Genomic DNA, 16010 nt, shown 5'->3' on the forward strand with positions numbered 1-16010 from the left:
CCCGTGACACTACGTAGCTCCTACCGTTTGGACGCCGAACGCAATGACCGCTAGACCGCTTCCTCCGTTCCTGCCAGATGGCGCAGACTCCTTCCGAGCCCACGCCCCCGAGCATCTCGACGACTGGTTCGAGTACTTCAAAAGTGTCTACACCTACGCCGAGGAAGCCCAGAACCGTATCTCTCACCTCGAGGACCAGCTCCAAGCCGACCAAGAGAAAATCCAGGATCGAGAGCATACCCTCCAGCGGATCGCTAAAGAGCGCGACGCTGTACAAATCCAACTCGAATATGTTGAGCAACAGACCAAGAGAACCTTGAAAGAGAAAGATGACGCCCTCTTTGAAGCCCGCCTGGCCGAACGGCGTGCCCTCGACGCCACCCGACCTACCGTACCTACTATCCGTGAACCCCCGAGACTAGCGCTCCCGCTGAGCTTCGTGTAGCGACTCCTATGGGAACGACTCCTCCGCCTTCTTCCCGATCTACCGAATCAACCAGTCTTACCGAACGATTACCCGACCCTGACAAGTTTGAGGGCGAACGGAGCGACCTACGCCGTTTCGTCTCCCAGATACACTCAAAACTAAAAGCTAACCACGACCGATTCCCGACACGCCTCGCCCGAATGTCCTATGTAACTGGCCGTCTTAAGGGACGCGCCTATGCACAAGTCCTACCGCACATTAAAGCTGGTGAATGCCAACTCCCCGACTACCAGGATATTATCGATCTACTAGAACGCGCTTTTGGAGACCCGAACCGGATCAATAATGCCCGCGCCGAATTATTCCGCCTTCGCCAGACTCACAAGGATTTCAGCACCTTCTTCGCCGAGTTCCAACGCCTCGCGCTGGAAGGAGAAATGTCAGAAGAGGCCCTCCCTACCCTGTTGGAACAAGCTGTCTCCCGAGAACTACGCGGAATGCTTATACACAACCCACCGCCTAGCTATAAATATCACGACCTAGCCACCTTCCTACAAGAATTGGAAAACCGACGACGCCGCTTCGCAGCGGAGCCACAGCCTGCGTCACGAAAGACGAATATGCCGCTGAAGGAGTACCCCCAGACACTCCGAAAGAAGTCCCCATCGCCTCGTAGAGGGAGAAGCCCCCCCGAAAACCGCCAACCAGCCGGAGAACCTATGGACCTCAGCAATCAGCGCCGCTATAACCGCCCTAACCAACGACGGGAGAACAACCAGTGCTTCCGTTGCGGTTCAGCCAACCACTACCTCCGCGACTGTCCCGAACCTGACACACGTCCAACCAGGCTCCGTCAAGCCACCTTCGCTTATAGCCCCAACCGCACCAGCCAGCCCCCGTCTCCACACTCGCCTACATCCAGCCGCGCCAGTTCCCGCCGATCTAGACACTCCCGAGGACGCCAGGAAAACGGGGTGAGCCTGTCTTAAGTCGGCGCCAGGCTCCCCTCCCCGCACCTACTGTACCGAAGATTAAACTGTCCGCCGCCTCCGTTCATGGAATCCCGATTGAGAACGAGAACAACCAACGTTCGAACCTGATGATACTGCCTGCCAGCCTCAATGTGGCCGGAAGAGAACCAATTCCGTCTTACGCTATGACCGATAGCGGAGCGGAAGGAAAAGGGTTTATCGACGAGAGCTGGGCTAAGTCCCAGAACCTGAAGTTTAGACCCCTGAAGAGAACCTTCGAGATTGAAGTGTTCGACGGGCGACCTGCCGAGAGCGGGAAGGTCGCCTACTACGTCCGCGCCGGACTCCGCATTGCCGATCACGAGCAGAAGAGCATGATCTTCTACGTGACCCAGCTAGCCAGCTACCCTATTGTCCTGGGAATGCCTTGGCTAAAGCAACACGACCCGCAGGTGGGCTTCGCGGCCCACACGTTCACATTTAACAGCCCGTACTGCCAGAAATTCTGCAACACCCCAACCAAGCCTACAAGGATTAAGGCTTTACAGACCGTCCCGAAGAAGTTCATGCGCCAGATGAAAGGGAGTATCCCACCAGCCTTGGAGGGAAAGGATATCCTCCCGGTTTCCCTGCGAACCGCCCGAATATACAGCCAGAAGGACCGTTACCGCCTCTTCACCGTCACCCTGAAGCAACTGGACTACCTGCTTAAGCCTGAGCCAGAGGCATTCGTGCTGCCGGAAGAACTTCGAGAGTTCCAGGACGTTTTCTCGCCTAAGGAGGCAGAGAAGCTACCACCGCACCGATCTGGAGACCACCACATCGAGCTAACCCCAGGAGGAAAACTGCCGTTTGGACCCTTGTATGGAATGTCCCGGAACGAACTGACAGCCCTACGAGAGTGGCTAGACGAGAATCTGCGTAAAGGATTCATCCGCCCAAGCTCGTCGCCTGTAGCCTCCCCGGTACTATTCGTCAAGAAACCCGGCGGTGGTCTACGCTTCTGCGTGGACTACCGAGCCCTGAATAATATTACGGTTAAGGACCGCTACCCGCTCCCCCCTGATCAAAGAATCCCTGAATAACCTGTCTGGTATGAAATACTTCTCCCGTATTGACATCGTATCGGCCTTCAATAATCTGCGTATCAAGGAAGGCCAGGAGTACCTGACAGCATTCCGCACCCGATTCGGATTATATGAGTCACTGGTTATGCCCTTCGGCCTAACAGGAGCCCCCGCGACCTTCCAGCGGTACATTAATGATGCGCTGAGGGAATACCTGGATATATTCTGCACTGCGTACCTGGACGATATCCTGATCTATAGCCGGACCCGAGAAGAACATGTCGAGCAATTAAAGATGGTGCTTGAAAAACTGAGAGCTGCCGGGTTATTCGCAAACCCAGCCAAATGCGAATTCATGGTTACGGAAACCAAGTTCCTAGGCCTTATCGTGGGACGAGACGGCATCCGAATGGACCCTGCAAAGATCGAAACTGTTAAGAACTGGCAAACCCCGACCTGCCTGACAGATGTACAAGCTTTCACAGGATTTGCGAACTTCTACAGGAGGTTCATCCGTGACTTCTCTAAGCTTACAGCCCCGTTGAACCACCTGACAAAGAAAGACGTACCGTTCGTCTGGGACGAAACCTGCGAAAAGGCTTTCCGAGACTTGAAGGGAGCCTTCACATCAGCACCGATCTTACGCCCCTTCGATTGGACGAAGGACGTAATCCTGGAGACAGACGCCTCTGACTATGTATCCGCCGGTGTGCTGTCGCAATACGACGATGACGGAAGGCTGCACCCGGTAGCCTTCTTCTCCAAGAAGCATACGTCCACGGAATGCAACTACGAGATCTACGATAAGGAACTCATGGCCATTATTCGCTGCTTCGAAGAATGGAGACCCGAACTGGAGGGGGCACCCTCACCGATAAAAGTGATCACGGATCACAAGAACCTGGAGTACTTTACGACGACGAAGTTACTTAACCGACGACAAGCCCGCTGGTCTGAGTTCCTGTCCCGATTTAATTTCCAGATCACATATCGACCTGGGAAACAGGGAGTTAAACCCGATGCCCTGACCAGGAGGTCAGAAGACCTCCCTAAAGAGGGGGATGAGCGCTTAGCGCACCAAAGCCAGGTGGTCCTAAAGAAAGAGAACTGGCAACTTCCGCCGCTACGAGTCCAGAGAGCCCGCATCCGCCACCCACTACAACAGAACCAACCCGCACCAACACCCGAGGAGCCGTCACTCTCAATAGAGCTACCAGAAGAGATCGACCGCTTGCTGAACGAAGGATACCAGACCGATGAAGACCTGCAGTCGATACTACAAGCCCTCAGGACCGACGCACCGCGACACCCGAAGATTACGCTTGCAGAGTGCAAGATCGTCCAGGAACGACTGTTGTACCGGGACCGCATCTATATCCCGAGCCACGACGCCCTCAAGACCGCCCTGCTGAAAGCCTGCCACGAACACCCTATAGCAGGACACCCAGGTCGTGCCCGCACTTATGACCTGCTTTCCCGGGATTACTACTGGCCCGGAATGTTGGCCTACATCGAACAATGGGTTAAGAACTGCCATACGTGTCGAAGAGCCAACCCAGCCCGAGAAGCGAAGCAAGGTGTGCTGAAACCCTTGCCTATCCCCGAACGAGCCTGGCAACATGTGTCAATGGATTTTATCACACATCTGCCGCCCAGCGAAGGAAATGACGCCATCCTGATTATAGCCTGCCGCCTGACCAAGATGAGACATATCATCGCATGCAAAGGAACCTGCGATGCCGAAGACGCAGCCCATTACTACCTGAAGGAAGTGTGGAAGCTACATGGGCTCCCACAGACTATAGTATCGGACCGGGGACCCCAGTTCGTAGCGGAGTTCTGGCAGAAGCTCACCAAACAACTGTCGATCAGCTCGCTACTATCCACCGCTTACCACCCTGAGACCGACGGACAGACTGAACGCCTGAACGCTGTGTTGGAACAGTACCTGCGAGCCTACGTGTCATACCTACAGGACGACTGGAACCGATGGCTCCCCCTGGCCGAGTTCGCAGCGAACTCCCTGAAATCCGAAACCACCGGCGTATCTCCGTTCTTTGCAAACTATGGATTCCACCCGCGAATGGGCTTTGAACCCACGATTACAGTCAGAGGAACCCCAGCCACTAGAGACGCAGAACAGTTCGCAAAGACGATGAACGACATCCTAGAGCACCTGAGATCAGAAAGCATTGCCGCACAAGCCCGTTACGAAGCCCAAGCGAACCGACACAGACGACCTGCCCGACGATACCAAGTAGGGGGACTCCAGTGTGGCTAGACGCCAGGAATATCAAGACCCTTAGGCCACAGAAGAAACTAGACTGGAAGAACATCGGCCCGTTGAAGATCGGCAAGGTCATCTCCCCGTACGCCTATCGACTGGAACTGCCCGCCAGCATGAAGATACACCCCGTGTTTCACACGAGCCTGCTAAAGCCAGCTGCCACCAATCCGCTGCCCGGTCAGAACGTAGACCCGCCACCGCCAGTAGAAGCCGAAGGAGTGGAAGAGTGGGAGGTTGAAGACATTGTGGATTCCCGATGGGACAGACGAGGCCGAGGAGGCCGCCCCAGGCTGAAGTATACTGTGAAATGGGCCGGATATGCAGACCCAACAGAAGTCCCTGCTGCTTACGTGGAGAATGCTGCAGAGATCGTGGCGAACTTCCACAGGAGATACCCTGACAAGCCCGGACCACAGTAGCCCGTCTCGGCAGAGCTCGATGCTAAAGAGGGGGGCACTGTCACAGCTCGAAGTCAGACCAACCTACCCTAGAGCCACAAGTGGATCAGATCACGTGGCGATAGCGTTATCGCCGTAACCTTAGTTAGACCGCCAGTCAGATCCTGAACGTAGCTCCTTGAGCTACGTCTTGTTAATAGAGCCTGACCTGCCTGCAGTGCCTATCCGTAGCAATAGAACCTATTACGCCCGAAGCGTTCCCTGTCCACCCGTACCGCCGGACTCAGCCCGTGACAATTTTATAAAATATAAAAAAACCTTTTTATAATTATTTAATAAAACTTAAATATTACCTATATAATAAAGAATTTAATTAGTCTATTTAAAATATATAAGATTTATATTAATAATCTTAAATTAACGTACATGATAAGCGGGTGCAACAGACAAGCGAGTGCAACAAAAAATCCCGCAATTTACATCTTCTCAACTTAATCAATTAATTTTCAACCACCAAATATGCCAGACCCAAATATTGAGGCTAGGATTCTTCTTGCACTTCGTGCCCTTCAAAATGACCCAAAATTAAGTCTCCGACGCGCCGCAGGCATCTACCAGGTCCGTTATTGGACTTTATATCGCCGACAGAAGGGTATCCTTTCTACGCGTGATTCTATCCCAAAATCACGCAAACTATCTGATCTAGAAGAACAGATCATAGTTCAGTTCATTCTCGATCTGGATTCGCGAGGGTTTCCCCCGCGACTGCGTTGTGTTGAGGAGATGGCTAACCGATTGCTCGCCGACCGCGAGACGCCGCCTGTCGGCAAGCGCTGGGCCTCTAACTTCGTCAAGCGACACAAAGACCTCAAGACGCATTTCCCCCGTAAATATGACTACCAGAGAGCCAAATGTGAAGATCCGACCATTATTCGCAACTGGTTTAGGCTCATAGCAAATGTAATTGCGAAGTATGGCATCCGACCTGATGAAATCTACAACTTTGACGAGACTGGCTTTATGATGGGCGTTATTGCGAGCGGAATGGTCGTCACAGGTGCTGAAAGGCGTGGAAGACCAAAATCAGTGCAGCCTGGAAACCGGGAATGGATTACAGTCATTCAGGCGATCAATGCCGAGGGCCAAGCGATCCCGCCGTTCATCATAGGTGCGGGCCAATATCACCTCGCCCACTGGTACCGAGAAAGCAACCTCCCGGGCGATTGGGCTATTGCGACGAGTCCTAATGGCTGGACAGATAACGAGATAGGCCTCGAGTGGCTAAAGCACTTCGACCGGTGTACTACCAAGCAATCAAAGAATCGCTATCGTCTCCTGATCCTCGACGGACACCAAAGTCACCACTCGGTCGACTTTGAGAGATATTGCAAGGCAAATAAAATCATCACGCTTTGTATACCGCCTCATTCGTCTCATCTGCTGCAGCCTCTTGATGTCGGGTGCTTTGGCCTGCTTAAGAAGGCTTACGGGCGAGAAATCGAGCATTTGATCAGATGCTCCGTAACCCACATTTCCAAAACCGAGTTCTTGCCGGCTTTTTACACCGCCTACCAGGCCACAATGACAGAGAAAAATATTAAAGCAGCCTTTAGAGGAGCCGGACTTGCTCCTCTCGACCCAGAAAGTGTAATCTCGAAGCTCGATGTGCAGCTGCGGACTCCAACGCCTGTGGAGGAGGTAGTTAGCCCCTCGACCCCTTGGGTCTCAAAGACCCCAAAGACTATCCTTGAAGCCGACTCTCAGCTTGAATATCTTGAAAAGAGAATCAAAAGGCATAAAAGTAGCTCTCCAGAGTCAATTCTAGAAGCATTGAGGTCTTCTTCCAAGGGAACAAAGATAGTTATGCATAAGGTTGCCTTATTAGAGGCCAGGGTCCAAGATCTTGAACAGGCAAATAAGATACTAAGCCGGCGGCGGAGGGCAAAAAGAACCCGGCTACAGAAAGGAGGGGTGATGACAGTAGAGGAAGGAAGGCAAGTAATTGATCAAACGGATGTTGATGCGCAGGCGGTGGCTGGACCATCGAGAAGTGGTGGTCAAGGAGGGCCTCCGCGAATGAAGGAAAGGCGCTGTGGAGCGTGCGGCAAGACAGGACATAATGCAAGGACCTGTCAGATACTTGTCGCTATGTCTATGGAAGAATATAGCGATTAATTTTACTTAATTAATAGTCTGTTGTGTTTTTATTGCTATTTCTATCTGAGATGTTGTGATGTTGTGTTGCACTCGCTTGTCTGTTGCACCCGCTTATCATGTACGTTATATATAAAATTAATTTATAAAAAAATATAGTTTTTAAACCTAGATATTAAGATAGATTTAATCTAAAGGTATATATTATAATTTATAAAGTTAAAATTATAATAATTATTATAAAAGCTTTTATTCTTTTTAAAGATTAATTATTAAATAATTCTTTATTAATATTAATATTAATATTAATAAAATTATATAATTATTATATAAAATAATAAATTTTAAAGTCTTTATTAATTTTAATTATTTATTAAATTAAAAAATTATTTATAAAAGCTTAATTTTTATAATTAATTTTATTTTTATAAAAAAAAATTAATTAAAATTATTTAATATTTTTTTTTATTTTAAAAATAATCTTTTTATTAATACTTAAAATTAAAATATTATAAATATAAATAATAATTAAATTATTATTTTTATTATTTTTAATTATAATATTTTTAATTATATAATTAATTATTAAATTAATAAATTAAAATTTAAATTTTTATTATATAAAAAAAAAAAAACTTTAAAGGCTTTTTATAATATTTAAAAAAAATATATTATTAATATATTAAAAAGTAAAATATTTTAAATAAAATTACTTTTTAATTTTTAAAATAATTTTTAATAAAAAAAATAAATTATTAATAATTTATAAAATATTTAATAAAAATAATATTATTTTATAAAAAGTTTATTAAATTAAAATTTATTATATTAAAAATCCTATAAAATTAAAAGAAGGAGATTCTAGGGAAAAAAGGAAAAAGCTTATAATTAATATTATAGCTTTTAATACGATAAAATTCAACATAATGGGCTTCTGATTGCTCTTCTTGAGTTCCTGAATAGTTTCTGAGTCATCACGAAGGTCCTTCTTGAGACCGACAAGTATATACGGCGCATCAGATGCAAAACGCGAAACCTCAGAAATCCACTACCTGTTTGTAAGCGGCTTACTTCAGGTGTCAGTTCAGCACAGCTTACTTTTTCTTTCACGTTTGCGAGTGAATCGGGGGAGTCAATTGCGAAGCAGATCAAGGCCACATCTGCATCCGCGTACGAGAGTGGTCTCAGGCTATCGTAATCTTCCACGCCTGCAGTGTCACAAAGTTCAAGATCAATGCCATCTATATGGGCAGAATATTGTTCATAGACTGTGGGGACCTCGACCTAAGATCTTGAGACGAGTTTTTTCCAGGGCCATAACACAACTTACACAATAGAATGAATCGTTATAAAGACGGCTATTGAAATAGTTGAGACTTAGTGTAATGTCCAAAGGCAATAATATTGATCCAAGCTCTCATATAATACTTACTGACAAAGAGCCGTCTTCCCACACGCAGCGTCTCCAACGAGTACGATATTCTTCCTCATCTTGCATAAGAGAACGTTAGATATCATTGTCGTAGAAACGATGGTCGTTGCAATCGATTCTCACCTGAGACGTATTCTGGGATTTATCATCGGTACTGGCATCCCCAACGGGCTGTAAACACGTATTTTCACTCTCGCCGTGGACGCGAGTATTTGGCTGAGAGGCAACCTGGGAGCTGGCATCGGTACTTTTCTCGAGATGAATGCCTGGATTCGAAGATTCATCCCGTGGGCCTGACCGACTCGAGGAGCGAGAAAGTGTATGGGCACTGCTGACCGTCTCCCACTCAACATCGTTACAAACTGTCTCAGCATATGAAGTGAGATCGTCAAGATATTGCTGGAGAATATAGTTTTGTCCGATGATTGCCGCCGGAAACTCATCGCCAGCAACAATAGCTCGCAGTCTAGTTAACTCGTGCATTATTTGGGGAATCTGACTGGTATCTTGTTTTATGTCGTGGACGTCGGTTCTGATGGCTGTGGTATCGCCTTTAATTGCCTTGGATAAAGAAATAGACACCAACTCCAAGGCCAAGTTCAAGGACCCACGATGTGCTTCAAGCGACATGCGGAGCCCGACAACTTCATTCTTGCCAAATGCAACCCACTTTAGGACCCCAGCTTTGCCAGAGTGTTTATCAAGAACATCGTTAATCTTGGAGACAACAGCGGAGCAATTATCGATGATGGATAGAATTTGCCCCTGAAGAGACTCTGGTAAGATGTGGTCATCACTCACAGCTGTATCATCTCTAAGTAACTCTAGAAGGAGTTGCAGCTGGGATAACTCGCCGTTGATAGATGTGAGGTCAGATCGGGCCTCACGGCACTCGCGCGTAAAGTTGGTAACGGCAAGCGTCGTCTTTGCAACGGTACCTATGAGCCCTATACAGGCCGTTGTAATTGATAGTGGATCCATTCGTCCTGTTACACTAATGATACACAAGAGGTTACTGTCAGCTCTGGAAGGATGCGATGTGCTGGTTCATGTGAGGAGATTCGGCGCTAAGCGCATTTAGTCACTCTAATATCCGATGATAAGCCAGGTGGGGACCTAGCTAGTCCAAAAGAGGACGTCGGGCATTTAGATACATCGGTTAGATCTACAGATCGGCTTCACTGAAGCTTTTGTTTTGCTTTTATCAGGGATATTTAGTAAAATTTAACATTAAGATATATACATTCCGCGAAACCTCATGTTCTTTATCTTCAGTAGAGATCAGTTCCTCATTACCACTGCTTCTTTAATATACAATCCATCAACTGCAACTTTGACCAGAAACTTTGCAACACTAGCAGGAGTAACACTATCCTTCATTGTCATCCCCACACCTGAACTTCCAAGCGTCTCAATTTCCAGCGTGCTATTACTGTCATGATCTAGTCTGACAGGTCTGACCAAAGTCCATTCCATTTTTGTTGATCGAATTTCTTGATCCAGCAGATTGTGATCCTCCAGCGCGTATTTGATATTCGTCAACCCCATAAAGGCGCGGCTAATCAATGGTAGATTTTTCCATGTATCCCCAACGCCAGCCGTCGACATGACGATAATTCGGTGGATACCAGCTTCTTCCAGAACTTCATACGCATTGGCGCACGAATCTGCTAGGAAACGAGGAGGACCGACTTGGGCTGCAAAGGGACTATCCGATTTACGGACTGTGTTGAGGGTGAAAATTGCTGCCGAAGGGAGAACACCAGGTATAACTTGAATGGCCTTGCGTATGTCGTCTTTGGACAGTGGAGAGCCAGTGACGAAAGTGATGCCAGGTTGGAGAGCGAGGCTAGCTGAGTTTCGGACTAGCGCTGTTGCAGTGTGGTTCTGAGCAAGGAGTTCGGATACAACAAGCTTGCCAGTGCGACCTGTTGCGCCTAGGAGGAGGAAATGCATGACGGCAGATTTTATGAAATGATAATACTTAGGTGTAGTGTTATAGTAATTTCAAAAAATCGGGATGAGAGATGTAATTCTTTGAGATGAAAAAACGGTAGATAAATGACTTCTTTATATATTTCTTGCTCTTTGCGTTGACTCGAGTTCAGAGACAAGGCTAGTTAGTATATTATTGGCCCGTTCGGTCAACTTGCCATTCTCAAGGAGAGCCACAATTTGTGTGTGGATCGCGGCATTGCTGAAATCCTTGTCATTAGTTAGACATAGACTCAAATGCTGATTGGTGTGTTCGGTCAATTTACCCTCGCTTTAAGATACAAGCGGCGCCGGTCTACACACAAAACACGGCATTAACAAGAGTCTGATTATAAATGTTTCATTATTATGGGATTCTGACAAGAATATGACTCATTGGAACTAATATCAATTTATAGCTCGCATTACCTAGCTGCCCAGGACCTAGAGGCTGACTATCTGCAAGTTACCTTCACGCTTCAGACTATTGCCTGAGTCCACCTTCTATTCCTTGACGCATATCATAATCCTTCAGCCGTTCATTAATCTCATCGGTCAAAGCCTGAATCCTCTCATTCTCCGCCTTTAGTCTTCCGTCAGTGTCTGACACATAATCTAGCGTTCCTAGGAGCACGACTCTGATAACCATAGAAAGCAATCTCAAGAAACAGTTATGAATAGTCGCAGGTTCTCCAGGTTCCTGAGTAGCTTCAAAGTCCCACAGCCACGAGTCCAATAAGTCAAGAAGCCTACTTTTCTCGCTGAGCAACTCCGTAGCTCTTGGCTGTGATCCAATGAGAGAAATGTGACCCAGAAAGTCGATAACCAAATCTGCGATTCCTCTGATCCCAGGCCGCATGTTTGGGGCAATCTTGCGATCAGTGGAAACGTCAGCTGGTGGCGTCAACATGTTGGCGATATCCACAGCCGGCTGTTCTGTAAATTTGCATGGCGCGGCAAAGAACTTGATGATGAAGATGTCTATCGATGGTAGATCTTTATGGTTTGCGGCCCGCAGCACATTTCCATCTGATAGATATGGCCTCGCGCGATATTCTCGCATAATGTTCAATCCTCGGATAATGTGAACACCCATGGCAGAGAAATTACCTCTGACTTGTTCGACGCTGATCAGGACTTGACAACATAATAGTGCAGACTTGAGGGTCTCTGGGTTTGGTGTTGACAAGTTCAAAGCTAGGCCTGTCAAAGCTTTGCTATACTGCTGAAGACCATAATTATAGCTAAGTTTCTGTTGCTCTGGTGAAGTTGGGCCATCTGCCATTGGCTCAAGATCATTACGAAGAGCTTGAAGAGACAGTAGAGCATGTTGAATTGAAGCATCATTCATGCTTTGTTGAAGTACCTCCTCAGCTTCTTGATTGCAATTGATGTCAACGCCAAATATAGTCTTGGTTGAGAGGTAGCGATTGAGTGTGGTAGGATCTAGAGAAGAATCGCCTTTAGACTTTACTGATGGACTCTTCACGTCTGATACACGACTGTTGCTACTGTTGGATGGACTTGAAAAGGGTCTGAAGACAGATTCATAGCCGTCACAAGTACGACCTGTCTTGACGCATTTCTGACAATACGGTTTAGCTTCATCGCATTTGATCTTTCGAATGCTAATCAAGTTAGTATAAAAGACTTTCGGACTTTTGGACTACCCAAGACCTTGCCAACTCACCGGCACGTTGCGCATCCCGTCTTGACTTTCCTGCCACCAGCGTCGTTTCTCTTGTTTAACTTGGCTTTCTTCATGATTGAAAAGATAGATGTAAGAAAGATGAGCGAACAGACGAATGAGAAGTTAGACTTTGGGTTATCCACAAAAGGATTCACGGCGCTATTTTAGTGCTGACTCGTGGATCCTGGATTCAAAGAGACACTAACTCGATGCGGTTGAAAGAGCGAACAAGCCAATTATTACTTGTGGTCCGTGAGTTACCCTTGAGATGGATTCACGATGATGGAGAATATTATGTTTTGTATTTCAAATAAATCATTAGAAATCCCGAGTAAATTGAACTAAATAGATAAGTAAGCGACAGACCCGAAATACCCCTTGTTAGCTTTGACTATAATGTTTCTCTATAAAGCATTGTCAATTGCTCTCTGTTCATTGCTTTCATCATCCTCGTTTCCCATGTATCATCTCAAATCATCTACAAGACTATTCAACACCTCCAGAATGGCTGCTTTTACACTCTACGGCGCTCGTGGCTCGACAAATACTGATAGAGTCCGCCTGACACTTGCCGAAGGTGGCTTTAAAGATTACGAATTTGTCCTCCTTGACCTCGCAAAAGGACAACAAAAGGTCAGTCAGTAGCTTGTGATTCAACACAGTCTTAAGATGTCTTTATCGTTTTCATGTCTAACATGACTCCGTCTAGTCACCTGATCATTTTAAGCGTCACCCATGGGGAAAAGTCCCAGCAATTGAATTCTCCAATGGCTTCACCCTCTACGAAAGCCGCGCGATATGCAAATACTTGTCAAAGAAATACAACTTCCCTCTCCTCCCTTCAAAGTCCGATATTGAAGGCACAGCACTCTTTGAACAAGCCCAATCAGTAGAGATGCAATACTTTGCGGAGCCTGCAGGTCGCATTGCTTTTGAAAGATTTGCCAAGAAGTTTATCGGTCTACCTCCGAACGAACAAGTTGTTACGGATGCTCTGAAGGCTGTCGAAGCATTTTTTAATGTGGCAGAGAAGCTTCTATCGAATAGAGACTATATGGTCGGGGATAAGTTTACGCTAGTGGATATTTACTACGTGCCTTTGGTTCAGAGACTGTTTGTATGTGGGTTTGGCAATGTTATCGCCGACAGACCAGCCGTGTGTGCTTGGTGGCAGCGGATTAGTACACGACCTGCGGTCCAGGGGACTATGGGAATTTGAAGAGAAGTAGCCTGGTAGGGGGGATTGATAACATAGGAACTCTGTGTATATAGATAAGTGATTGCGAACAAACACTATTCGCCTTGACATCAAATAAAACTCTGAACCATTTGATTGCGAGATGATTACACCGCTTGATGAGTTCTGATTATTATGACTTGCCATTTACGACTGATAACTTTCAGACCCTGTCGCCAAGGTTGCCAAGGCCTGGCTCGAAAATTGGTTCATGCAATATCACGAGATGTCACTTGATAACCACGGCAAATCACCAAAAATCATTGTGCTTATCCGATACTGAACAATGTGTATTTTTGAATCATCAGAAAAGAAACTGGTAGGTTATGTTACACAAACATGGTGGGATCTCGACTATCTTATTCTTGCACAGTCATCCGATCCTGATGCGAAGATAGCTTTGTTTATTTATCGCAAGTCGCTAAAATGAGTCCGAGTTCCGAATCCAGGGTAAAGTGAATGCATGATAAAAGGTCAGATGGGACCCTGTAAATCAAGTCGACACTTAAGCGCACCTATCTCCATCGAATACCATTCTCAGTCACAAATCACCTGCCCGATCTAGTAGTCGGAGCATCGGAGTGTAATCAAGCATAAAGACAAGCTTCAACCACTAACCCACATTTGTTTCCACCAATTGTTGATTCTAACTGACACACTCAGTAGCAGATGTTACATACAACCGACATATTACTGGAGGGATTTCTCATATCGGTTACCATCTGAATCGCAGACCCAGATATGCGCCACTCGTTCATTAGCGATTGGAGAGTATAGCCTTGGCGGAACAGGGATCTACTTCTAAACACTATGCCAAGCCTCGTAGAAGCTATCGAAGGGTGGTTGATGAAGATCATAAAAGGCCGTATTATTTCCTGTAAAAATCCACTTTAAAGTTTCACACTCACTTCAGATCTCGAATTGTTCGTCTCAATCTTCATCATGCACTTCTCCACTATCGCCACTATCCTCGCTGCCGTGCCCTCGACACTCGCCTGTCTGGGTTACAGCGGTGGCCTCCCCAAACACACTGGTACCAAGACCCTCAGTGCTCCTCAGTACATCGGCAAAGGTAAAACCTTTGATGCTGGCTGGGTAAAGTATGACCGTGGTGTGAAATGTACCGGCCAGTCTGAAGGCGGTAAGTATCCCCTTTATGAATATGTCTCGTCTAGTACATACTGATATTATGTCCAGGTGAGAAGGACACCGTTTTCGTTCTCGAAGATGGTGCCAAGCTACGCAACGTCATCATTGGTGCAAACCAGAAAGAAGGCGTGTACTGCAAGGGTTCATGCACTCTTGAATTCGTCTGGTTCGAGGATGTCTGTGAGGATGCCATCTCCATCAAGGGTAGCGGCACTGCCAACATCATCGGCGGTGGTGCGTACAAGGCGGCAGACAAGATCATTCAGCACAACGGATGTGGCCACGTCAACATCATCAACTTCTACGCCAATAACTACGGCAAGGTATACCGGTCTTGCGGTAACTGCAGTGGCAACTGCCGACGCTCCGTGCACATGGAGGGAACGACTGCCGTCAATGGTGGTGAACTTATGGGTATCAACCTCAACTACGGTGACAAGGTATGTACATTTGCGATGACGCGAGATGTGAAGAGTATAGCTAACAGCCCATAGGCTACTTACTCCAACAACTGCTTTCCCAAGGTTCAATGCCAGGGCTACAACGGCTGCGACAAGAAGAACGGTGCTTGCGAGCCCAAGAAGGTTGGAACTTGTTAAATTTTGATCCCCCGCAGTAGTACAATTGAGTAGAGGGCTTCACAGCTATGGTCAAACCCTAAAGTGTGAAGCGGTGTGTGGAGACATGTTCAATGTATATATGTTTAGTACGAGGATGTGCAGCAGCAATCATCTATCGTCGTGAGCTATAGCACATAACCTTTTCTATCGGACAATAAGATGTCCTCGTGCAAATATGGTACAGGGTTAGTTCGTAATGTCTTGGGTAAGTTTGAATTACGAATTCTATCTGCCACTAGGCAATACTCGGTGCTCTAGATGACCCTTGTCGATGACTGCTATCTACGTGAATTTGACTGTCCACCATGATATGTTTTGCACTCGAGTCATCATCGTGAAGCCTATCCCAATCCCCCCTCACGGACACCGTCGTCCGTGTATGGCCATTTGGTCCAAGTGAGTTCATTGGTATCGGGTCATTATATCCCAACCTCTGTTAAAGCTTAGTATCATTCTTCGGAGTTATTGATCGGAGAACATACTGGTCTGGGTGATCCTTTGGATCGATTCATCGATTTAACTAGACAGCCACCAAAGACCTTGAGCGCCGGTAATGAGCAGGCAATGATTGCGAGACTAGATTCCAGGATCGACCATAGAAGGA

At 46.7% G+C, this 16010-nt stretch overlaps 4 protein-coding genes across 4 annotated transcripts; 2 read left to right on the forward strand and 2 right to left on the reverse strand.

Annotated features, from left to right (window-relative positions):
* Positions 1 to 8149: 8149 nt before the first annotated feature.
* Positions 8150 to 10692, reverse strand: FPOAC1_007691 (uncharacterized protein; the record flags this gene model as incomplete). The annotated part of the gene is made up of 7 exons (XM_044852141.1): positions 8150 to 8165; positions 8228 to 8352; positions 8403 to 8588; positions 8635 to 8662; positions 8737 to 8795; positions 8860 to 9683; positions 10170 to 10692. The coding sequence occupies 7 exons, from the start codon at positions 10690 to 10692 to the stop codon at positions 8150 to 8152; spliced, it is 1761 nt and encodes a 586-aa protein (XP_044704811.1).
* Positions 10693 to 11194: 502 nt separating this feature from the next.
* Positions 11195 to 12474, reverse strand: FPOAC1_007692 (uncharacterized protein; the record flags this gene model as incomplete). The annotated part of the gene is made up of 2 exons (XM_044852142.1): positions 11195 to 12338; positions 12401 to 12474. The coding sequence occupies 2 exons, from the start codon at positions 12472 to 12474 to the stop codon at positions 11195 to 11197; spliced, it is 1218 nt and encodes a 405-aa protein (XP_044704812.1).
* Positions 12475 to 12904: 430 nt separating this feature from the next.
* Positions 12905 to 13920, forward strand: FPOAC1_007693 (uncharacterized protein; the record flags this gene model as incomplete). The annotated part of the gene is made up of 3 exons (XM_044852143.1): positions 12905 to 13033; positions 13110 to 13521; positions 13805 to 13920. The coding sequence occupies 3 exons, from the start codon at positions 12905 to 12907 to the stop codon at positions 13918 to 13920; spliced, it is 657 nt and encodes a 218-aa protein (XP_044704813.1).
* Positions 13921 to 14579: 659 nt separating this feature from the next.
* On the forward strand, positions 14580 to 15385 carry FPOAC1_007694 (uncharacterized protein; the record flags this gene model as incomplete). Its single annotated transcript, XM_044852144.1, has 3 exons — positions 14580 to 14778; positions 14835 to 15226; positions 15281 to 15385. 3 exons carry the CDS (start codon positions 14580 to 14582, stop codon positions 15383 to 15385), a joined length of 696 nt encoding a protein of 231 aa, XP_044704814.1.
* Positions 15386 to 16010: the final 625 nt, after the last annotated feature.

Source organism: Fusarium poae, chromosome 3, assembly GCF_019609905.1.
Source record: "Fusarium poae strain DAOMC 252244 chromosome 3, whole genome shotgun sequence".
Classification (NCBI taxonomy): Eukaryota; Fungi; Ascomycota; class Sordariomycetes; order Hypocreales; family Nectriaceae; genus Fusarium; species Fusarium poae.